Source organism: Colossoma macropomum, unplaced genomic scaffold (genome assembly GCF_904425465.1).
Source record: "Colossoma macropomum unplaced genomic scaffold, Colossoma_macropomum, whole genome shotgun sequence".
Lineage (NCBI taxonomy): Eukaryota > Metazoa > Chordata > Actinopteri > Characiformes > Serrasalmidae > Colossoma > Colossoma macropomum.
The window spans coordinates 11142996-11153618 of record NW_023494810.1 but is presented as its reverse complement, the minus strand read 5'-3'; the positions used below and the strand labels follow the sequence as shown (position 1 = coordinate 11153618).

At 37.4% G+C, this 10623-nt stretch overlaps 2 protein-coding genes across 4 annotated transcripts; both read right to left on the bottom strand.

Moving 5' to 3' along the window:
- Positions 1-1307: 1307 nt before the first annotated feature.
- Positions 1308-3324, bottom strand: LOC118799810 (hydroxyacyl-thioester dehydratase type 2, mitochondrial-like). The gene has a single exon (XM_036559862.1). It carries the CDS (start codon positions 3274-3276, stop codon positions 2764-2766), a length of 513 nt encoding a protein of 170 aa, XP_036415755.1. The 5' UTR covers positions 3277-3324; the 3' UTR covers positions 1308-2763.
- On the bottom strand, positions 3146-9925 carry rpp14 (ribonuclease P/MRP 14 subunit). Of its 3 annotated transcripts, none has more exons than XM_036559863.1 (6): positions 9820-9925; positions 9073-9163; positions 7444-7528; positions 6275-6351; positions 4997-5075; positions 3146-3375 (listed from the first exon to the last, which is right to left on the bottom strand). In XM_036559863.1, the coding sequence occupies exons 2-6, from the start codon at positions 9147-9149 to the stop codon at positions 3322-3324; spliced, it is 372 nt and encodes a 123-aa protein (XP_036415756.1). In that variant the 5' UTR covers positions 9150-9163; positions 9820-9925; the 3' UTR covers positions 3146-3321. The 3 variants fall into 3 exon arrangements, with proteins under 3 accessions (XP_036415756.1, XP_036415757.1, XP_036415758.1); XM_036559864.1 differs by having other exon boundaries at positions 9638-9857; XM_036559865.1 differs by having other exon boundaries at positions 9776-9825.
- Between the last annotated feature and the right edge of the window lie 698 nt (positions 9926-10623).

Genomic DNA, 10623 nt, shown 5'->3' with positions numbered 1-10623 from the left:
GGAACCGAGCAGGAGGCGGGGGGGGGGTTGTTTACACTCATATGTGTTTACACTCAGTGAGAAGCAGAAACATAAACAGGCGGCTGGAAGTAAACACAAAAAATGTCAACCTGTAAGCGCGAAGCTGAAGTTGGCTTTCATTCGTCAGCTTCTTCGTCAAATTTTCCGTTCCACCTTAAGTGGTGCAGAAATTACATTATGGCGCCTGTGTAGGCGCCACCATTTAACCCATTTAACTGCTGTGCCATTTAAGGTAGAACGGAAAATTCGAACGAGAAGCAAACTCGAGGCTCCTCCTGTATCAAAGAGATTACTCAGAAATGAAAGTAAAATATTTCAGTCTTTCGATGTGAACTACAAATGTGAGGCATATGTTCATTAACCCTCCACTGCGCACATGCTTGGGGAAAATATTTATACACTGACCAGACTGAAATAATATTTACCGAACACCATAAATATTTTGTTGCCCCAGGGCAACATTGAGCCACAAGGGTATTAAATCACACAATAAAAATATTTTTATGAATTTCTCTATGATTTAGCTAATCAGTAGTTTCAGAAATAACACATTTCAAAATCACAACTTGTTACCACATGTATGTGTACAATGGAGACAAGTGTGTATGTTTGTGTATGTGTGTGGGGGGTCTCCATTTTTCTGCAAACAATAATTTATATCAAAAACAAAACAAGGTTATAATTTACATACATTCTACATTAAACACGGCCTCCCTGAACAGTACTTTTGCTGTATAATGTTGCCCTTGGGCAACACAAAGAAAAACAGAACCTTTCAATGTATAAAAGCACAATCTTGTAAAAACCTTTAATTAAATTAAATAGAAAAATGTAAGGATATATACTGGGCTGTTCTTAGACATGATTTGAAGCCTTTTGGTCAGTTGAAAACATGGGGTATAAAGGGGTTTAAAAGGTAAACTAATTACTAAATTACTAATTTTCCTTTTACTTCTGCTGCTCACCATGTTACACAAACACAATATACTAATATATATCTGTACAAATATAGATAGGAACAAAATTCACTACTTCACTAGTCCACTGTGTGTGCAACAAAGATATACACGTATCCAAGAGAATTTACACCTGACTTTTACTCCGCTATCCCAAAACTTATGCTTGTGTGTGTTTGTGTATGTTAACACAAACAAAACCTGAAAGGGGTTTAAGCTCTCTAATCTCTCAGTTTTCAAAGAAATACATTTATTACAATTATTATACCAATTTGTGAAAGATACAGCAGTTACCCAAATTTCAGGCAACATAGTCACAGCACACTTAAATGAAAAATAAACTGCATACATTTTAATGTGTCAAGACATGTCAAATCACAGCAGCACATTTTACCAGGAAACTGGCCTATTACTTCTAAACCAAAACCACACACTGGAGATTCACAGAGCTGGTTTTACAGCACTACTGTTGGATACGGGTTGCAACCAAAGCCAAACCACGCGTGAAAGAAAAAAGCACCCAGGATATATAGTGAATCGAAAGTAGAATTTGGGTTGGGTGATGGATTCCGTTACTCTTTCATTTTTCTTTACAGAAAGCCTAGGCAAGCTTTTAATCCATAACACAGCCAACAGCTCATGACAGAGTTCATGCACCTCACAGGATGGGCCAATTCTTGAAAGAATGAATATTTTTGTTCATGTTTCTATATTGCGGTTTTCCTTATACACTACTCAAAAGTAGTTTGGGACACTTTTACTATCGTTTGTCTCTTAGAATGATTTGATTTGTTGAAGGATTCTGGAAAATGTGCTTTATTATATTCAAAAATACATCATTTCAGCTATATTTTAACTTGCAACAATACTTTTGGTCCAACTAAATAATGGCAAACTAGACCAAAACCCCCCATTTTACTTCAAAACAAACACTGGGACACTCATCCAAATGCATATATGTTCTAACCAGAGGATCTCCAACGCACCATCCAACACTCTAAATTTCATTCTAAAAGACAGATAGAAAACTAGGAAAACATGTATTGAGTTGAATTAATATGGGGCTGAATTAACAAAAAAAAAAAATCTCTGACAAATAAAGTATCTGTGAGATCACAGGTATGCTGAAAATTCGAAAATCAAGAATGAAAAACGTATTGAAGTTGTGAAAAGAGACACCTGTCACGCTCTGAACATCCATAAGAGAACTGGCTGATCATAAGTCGTGCAGACTCATGCACTCCAGGCCTAGAAGCCTCAAGCTGTCATCTAATACAATAGATATACAACAAAATACTGATATACATGAAGGAAAGAGACAGTCAGTTTGTCCCACAAATGTGAAGTAAAAGTGAATGTGAAAAAGTACTTTTACTTGCCTTATTTAAGATAATTAATGAGATAATTTTGAAATTTTGCTAGTAAACCTGGTTGTTATTGCCGATTATAACTTTTCTTATGGATATGAATGAGTGAAATTTGTCTTGGAAAGTAATAAATAAACAAGACAAACTGTTTTCAGTGTGTCCCAAGACTACTTTTAAGCACTGCATATTTGCATAATGCACACTTTATCAAAGGCTTTCTTTCATAAAGATACATGTAAACCTCCGGAAATAAAATAATAATGGTTTCTAAATAAATCATTTGTATCTCTGATAAGGAAACAAAACAGCTCTCTAACTTCCATAACAGGCAATTTATAGAATTTGGTGCTCAAATGAAGAAATTAAAGTCCCAAATGAAAGTTTCATATACGTCCTTTCAAAATGTCCTTTAGCCCTCTTCAAGGTCCTTGGGAGTGCTCTGGCATCATGACCATCACTTCTCCCTCCATAACCACTTTGTCTTTGACTGAACAGGAAACGGAAATGAAGGCAAACGACATTTTGATCTTTTTCACCTCAGCCTCGGCTACCACCTCTTCACCGATGTACAATGGTGCCGGGAAGCGAATTTCCTGGTAGAGAAAGACGCAGCCCGTGCCGGGCATTTTAGTGCCCAGAACTGCTGAGATGAGGCCGTTAATCAACACGCCGTGAACAATGGGAGTTTCGAAAGATGTCGTCTTGGCGAACTCCGGGTCGAGATGAAGCGGATTAGTGTCTCCGGTCAGCTCTGCAAAAAGTGCGACGTCTCTGGCTGTGAAAGCCTTGGTCAGTGAGGCCCGCTCACCTACGTGCAGCAGTCTGTGACTGTTTGTCTTGGGTAGGGTCATCTTTGTGACCCCACAAACAGCCATGCCGACTGCACGGCGCATGCTTTTACCCAACAGGCTCCTTCTCAGAACGAAGGTCATTTTCACAGGTAAATGGTGGAGCTCTTCTCGATGATGACAGAGCTACTACACCTCCATCTCACGACTGTTTCCAGAAAGGGCTAATAAAAATGGCGAAACCTGAAAAGGAGAGAGAAAATAAAGTTTAATTTCACCAGCAAAAGCCTTGTTTTCCAATGGGTGATCCAAATGATCCAAAGGGGCTTGCATTTGTGTCGTAAAAATTCAGAATACTAGCAGGACATAAGTACACTCAGCAAGTTGTTTACAATATTCCAACACATATTAGAAAAAAAATGTGTCGAGTCATCTTTAACAGTCGTATGATTACTGAAAAGATTCACTACCGCCATCTGTTGATGAAAAAGTGCACTGTAAGCTAAGAAAAAAAAAAATCAAAAACAAACTTCAGACATTAGCAATTTGTAAACTAGTGCTGTATAAAGTATCAAAAGTTCAATACTTTTTTACTATTACAACATTATAAAATTACTCAGTATTCTAATTTGATACATTCCAATAAATACAATTCTTTTTAAAGGCCTATACAGTCATATGAACACTTCCAGTCAAATCACTTGTTTTTTTAATGCACAATTTCTATTTCTAATTTATTATAATTATGTTAAATTCGGCAAATAAAACAGTAATTGTGGATTAAAATGTGCAGCAGTGTGTTCTCTGTAGAGGATGTGTTGAATTTTCACCGTCACTTGACCAGGGGTGCCCAAACTTTTGCACACAACTACCACTGAAAAGCAGATCTCTTTTTTGAAATAAGAATTTGATGTTGTATGAAAACTTCTTTAAAGTTTCAAAGTATACTCTTTGCTCTTCAGTACATACAGTCGATGTATGGAAACTAAGCTGTATTTTGAATGAACTGTTTTAGTGATGTCACAAAAACAAGCACAGCAGTCTACAGCAGTTTAGCTCCTCCCATTAATACTGATATAAGCAGTGTTTCAGCCCGGACTGCTTTTTGAATGAGGAACAATACAGAGCTGGAACAGCGGTCATTTACACATATCAATCTTAAAGGCACAGCATGTTTAATTCTAATGGATAAAAAGCGGTTGAAAAATAAATGGTAGTGTAAAAATGAATTGACTGTTTTTGGTACATAAAACCACACAAATATTGTAAGTGAACCTCAGGTAAATACTGGATGTTTATTGGGCTTCAGTTGTTGCCACAGAACTGGTATTTTTGGTATTTTGTGATACTGCACTTAATCCCCCCCAAAAACTTATTATTTTTAGATTTATCACTATTTTACCACCAACATTACATATAAAAGTACAGCATAGAAGACTTGTGTAAGTTCGCTTGTGGTTTTGGATAGTAAATCTATATCTATATATGTCTATATTTGTGTTGTAGCCATGGTGACCCTTGGTTCCTATCACCACCACTGTAAAGAAATCAATAAGTTTCTCTAGAATGCACCACTTCACATCAAACCACTCTGAATTATCTTAATGACTGAATTATATAGAAACATATATATAAAAAAAAATCAACTTAACTCCACTAGTTTCATACAATGAGCAAAAAATAAATAAAAAGTAAAAAAAAGCACAAATTGTTAATCACAAAAAAGTTTCTTTACAATGATTTTTAGTATTTTGTGCTACTACACTTGATATTGGTGTCCAAGTCAAACTTTTGGTATTGTGACAACCCTATTGTAAGCATAAATAAACAAAACATAGGATTATGTTTTATATTAAAAACCTACCTGGGTGACTCTGAAAGCGCACGGTTCATTTGCATACGATCCAATCAGTGTTAGTGCACTCCACAATTTCACCAGACCACTGATATGAGGAAAAACAAATAACATTTAGAATCTCACAGTGCTGCTGACTGATTCAAACATGTCTCTGTAATCAGAGGTAAGTTCATATTTCATCCACAGCAGACAGAATTTCACAAATCTACTATCCACCTAATACACTGTATGTCCAAAAGTATCCAGAGAGCCCTTCTAATTAACGAACTCAGCTACTTTAATAGTGAAGTTTTAGTTAAGTGACCCTTATTAGTCCCACTATGGGGAAATTTCACCTCTGCATTATACACACTAGTGAAAGCACACACACACACACACACACACACACACACACACACACACACACAAAAACACAAAAACACACACACACACACACACACACACACACAAAAACACACACACAAAAACACACACACACACACACACACACACACACACACACACACACAAAAACACAAAAACACACACACAAAAACACAAAAACACACACACACACACACACACACACACAGGTGCAGTGAGCACACTTGCCCAGAGCGGTGGGCAGCACTATCCACAGCGCCCGAGGTGCAGTTGGGGGTTAGGTTCCATGCTCAGGGGCACTTCAGTCATGTCCTGTCGACTCAGTCCTGTCGGCTCAGGGGATCGAACCAATGACCTTTCGGTCACAGGGCTGGTTCTCTAACCTGCAGCCCACGACTGCCCCCAAACTTTAGTTAATAATGTATAGTCTCCATAGAAAGAAAGGAGCTCTACAGCAGCAAAATATGAGCCTAAGGTCACTATGCTCAATGCCAAGCGTGGGCTAGAGGAGTATGAAGCCCCACAATCTTGGGCTGTGAAGCAGTGGAACTGCGTTCTCTGGAGTGATGGAGCTCCATCCAATACCTTTGGGGTGAGATGGAGTGATCCAGAACTGACCACCCAACATCAGTACCTGACCTCACTAATGCTCAATCAAATCCTCAAAGCAATGTTCCAACATCTAGTGTAAAGCGTTCCAGAAGAGGCTGTTACTGCAGCAAAGGGGGACAAACTCCCTATTAATGCCCTTCATTTCAGAAGAAACACTGATGTCTACAAACTTTTGGACATACAGTGTACATGAATTTTATAGACACAACAGATTACTGTGGGTCTCATAATGAGAAGCCGCTTGGAGAACAGGTTCTATTAGCGCTCAGGAAAAATGATCCAGCCTTCTGCAGAACTATTACAGCTCACCTGTTGTACACTCGAAGTATGGCCGATAGTGCAGTCTGGTCAAACGTCAGCACATCAAAGGGGATCGCAGCTCCAACCTATATGTTACAATGCATTGTGAGGATGAGTATGTTTAAGGGGAACTCCACTGGAATTTCCAACATTTCTGCATAATTTGGTCAAGATGTCCTGGAGTTACAGTGATGGTGACAGGAACAAGAAATCTAAAAGCTCCCTCACAGAAAGTTACTAAATGAAATGGTTATAAAAATGCTGCCTGATGTCTGAGACACTCTTTTAAGGGTAGTTTTGAGGAGATTTTCACCTAAAATGAACTCTTAAAATCCACTAATTGCAGAGAGATACATGCAGGGTGTTAAGAGGCAAATTAAAAAGCCAAATAAAACAATATTTTCAGGTTTAGCAATGTTTTACCATCATCAACATTACATCTAAAAGCTCAGAAGACGTGTAGGTTCACTGGTGGTTTTGGATAGTAAATAAAATGGCTATATTTGTGTTGTAGACATAGTGACCCCTGGTTCCCATCACCATCACTGTAAAGAAATCAGAGTCAATAAGTTTCTCTGAATGCACCACTTCACATCAAACCACTCTGAATCATCTTAATGATTGAACTATACAGAAAAATCAATTTAACTCCTCAAGTTTTTATTCAAGGAGCAAAAAATAAAGAAAAAATAAGACACAAACTGTTAATCACAGTTACTGATCAGCTCTGAATGACTTTGTTTACATCTCAATGACTGAATGATGCAGTGATTTCTGAAAATTCTGTGCAATTCTCCTTTAATCTCTGACCTTTTTCTTCAAACGACATTACTGAGACTTTTCAGTATTTCAGGAATAGAACATGGTATAACAGATCATAACTGTAATGCTATTTTCAATAACATACTTTTCCATACAATAGTCTTACCAAGTAAATGCAAATTAAAGCAAAGAAGCTCCACATACTGTTTCAAATATATAATTCAATGGTCAATTTCTGCTGGCAAAACTACTACTTAGCAACTGGTGGTCAGCACAATGATACAGGTGTAGTGACCAAAAACATAATTATCAAGAAAATAACACTTTTTTCAACTAATCAGATTGTCTGCTGTATAATACAACATATAAACTTAAGTTTAAAATTTGGTAAGATTCACCATTAAGAAAGTTCCCACCTCTCCGTAAAGGTCTTTGAGTCCACAGATTATCAGGTGCTTGAACTCTTCCGCGCTGATGCTTGTGTTTGCATTTTCAAGAACTCTGGATGCAAAGAAAGTCCAAAAATGAAATAAGGCTTCAAGCTCTCTGTGTTCATAAGCGCAAAACTGCACCAAGAGCGGTTAAGTATTTCATATAATGTTATTCATTTTGTTGATGTTGTATTATAATCAAAATAGCAAAAGCTTTAATTCATTTTGTCCTTTTTTTTTTACATCATGTTAAAAAGAAATGCCACCAACATTTCAAAAAACATTCTACATAATCACAAAAAGATGTAAACAGAGTCATTCAGAGTGGTTTGGTGTGAAATGCTGCATTTTAGAGAAACTAACAGAGCCAGAATTGTTCAGAGTGGTGGTGATAGGAACCAGACGTCCACTTCTAAAAGCTCCCTCACAGAAAGTTATTACATGAAATGGTTCTGAATACACTGCCTGATGTCTGAGACGTTATATTACGACAGTTTTGAGATAAAATGTATATCTAAGCATACTTTTATTAATCAATTTATGGTGGAGAGGTACATGCACAGTGTTCAGGTAAAACAGTAGCCAAGGAAACCTTACTTTTTCAGATGGACCACTTTTTTACCATTGTAAACATTACACACAGATGAGTTTCTAAAAGAAAATAAGTTAACACACCCTGTATAGAGAACTCACTTCTGCACACTTTAATGCACAATCACTGCATATTTGCTTTGTTTAACACATTGGAGGGGAAAAACAAAAAAATGCGATCTGTGCAAAAGCTGTTTTACACACATTCTATATTTTTTTTTCTTATATGTTAAACTTACAGAAATTGTGCAGTAAAATTGGCAGAAAATGCCATATTTAAGTGTGTTATGTGGAGGATGTGTTAACTTTTTTCCCCTTACACTGTTAGAAATAAAGGTTCTGTGCATGTCCATTTTTCGTTTATTAAGGTACAAACAATGTAAATGTTCCCTCAAACAGTGGTTTTAAGGCCCGATTGTGAACGTTAAATAAGTTTTTTCCAGGTGAAAAGTACATATTTCATAACCTAAAGTTTTAAAACAGAACAGTAAAATAAAAAGCCTGGAGACGAGACGGGGGGTGTGGAGTCGGTACATCTAAAAAAATATAATTTCAGTGGATTACAGTACAATTACGTTGCCTGACTAAAGGTAATGAGATATCAAAAAAAGGTTCATTGGTGGTTTTGAATAGAAAATAAAATGACTATATTTGTGTTGTAGTCATGGTGACCCCTGGTTCCTATCACCACCACTGTAAAGAAATCTGTAAGTTTCTCTACAATGAACCAGTCCACCTGAAACCACTATGAATGACTCTGTTTACATGGATTGAACTATGCAGAAATTTTGAAAAAATTATGGAATATCTCTTTATAAATGATATACAGGAGGAGAGTTTGCAACATAAGCATGTGCTCAGTTTCATTAACGCAGTTTGTTAGTCTGAGTTGCACTTAAGTGCCTGTTTTTACACAACAGTACATGTTTGAGTACTTCATATAATATTCAGTCATATGCTGATGATATATCAATGAAATTAAGGAGGATAAACAGTATTAAGATGCTAAAGTAGTTCACTTACAGATGAATCTTCATGTAGTGGTACTCAGAGGGGTTTTTGTACACAACACGCTCATAAGATGCAGATTTCTCCTCCATAGTATCTACAAACTCTGTCAACACAGGGAACACAATTACAGGCAAACAGAGTAAGTACAGTGGAATAGAGCAGCGTTACTATGCACTGCAATATATCATCTCTTAAAATTAACAAACAAACCAAAACACTAATTTTTAATCACAAGTATTGATTTGACAACTAAAACTAAAATGAATGATCGTGACAGGCCTAAAAGTACATTTCTATGCAATTTTAGGCTAAATTTTTGGTGGAAGTCCCCTTTGACATGAACAAATCTAATCAAGCAGCTATTTTGGTGTAGTTTTTGTAGGGAAATCGCTGTTTGAGATCAAGGAAGGCTAAAGTGACTATAGAGTGAGTAAACAGGCCATGTGCAGATGAAGAGGCCATCATCACCTGGACATCATGAGAACTAAAGACTGCAGCTAAAACTTCAGCCCCGTAAACAGTATAAACATCATAAAGCGCTGGAAACCAAAGCTACACTTCAGTATCACTGAGTTACCTGCTGCACCATTCGAGGTGGAAACGGGAAAATTAGAACAAAAAGCTGGTAAATAGGAAACCAACTTCAACTTCTACCGAAATCCCTGGCTGAGTAGACTAACTGTGTTTCATCCATATATAAGAGCACAGACTGTACCGGCTAAAAAAGACGGACCATCTCTAACGTCTAACGTTACCCACAGTGCGTCCTTGTCGCCATGCGGCTCCTTCCAATACAGGTTGGGAGAGCGCTGTAGTTTAGAGCTTCAAAGGTGCGTTAAGTTAACGCATAGAGAGCCCCACAAATCCTGCGCAGGACTCGGCGGACCCTGCCCTACACGAACGCGCCCTCTTAAAGCGACAGTGGCGTAGACGTATTGGCTGCGCTCCAATCTGCGTTAGTGTGCTCCACCCAGAACGATCCGCTGTGAGTGCGCCATCTGCTGGTCGCGTTCGGAACGTTTTTGAATCGCTCTTCATTTTACCACTTTTCATTTTACCACTTTTGATAACGGATCAAAAATGAGTTTAAAACATCTTTTAAACATTTTTTTGTCTTTTACTGTCATTTGATCATTTGCAACATTAACACTGAGTGTGTTTACATGTACTTAATAATCCGATAACTGCAGAAAATCAGATCGTGTCAGAAATACGCTCAACGTGTTTCCATGCACTTGGGTAATCAGATCTTGGGTAATCAGATCTTGGGTAATGTAGATCCGGGTCTACACGAGTCAGTCAGTAATTTCTGTTTCCTGATTTCTGCTTTGCAATCAGCCAATAAACTAACAGAATAAGACGTGAGGTAAATGTAATGTAAACCTCGAACCTCATATTTTGTTTAAAAACACTGAGTCACTATAGTGGAAAATATACATAAACAACATCTAGAAGATGAAGAATATTTAAATTCTTTATTCCGTCAAACATGTATTTATTTGCTATATTTTGGACAGCGACCTGTTTTCACACATGTACGAAGCCCTGCTGGTGACATCCCGT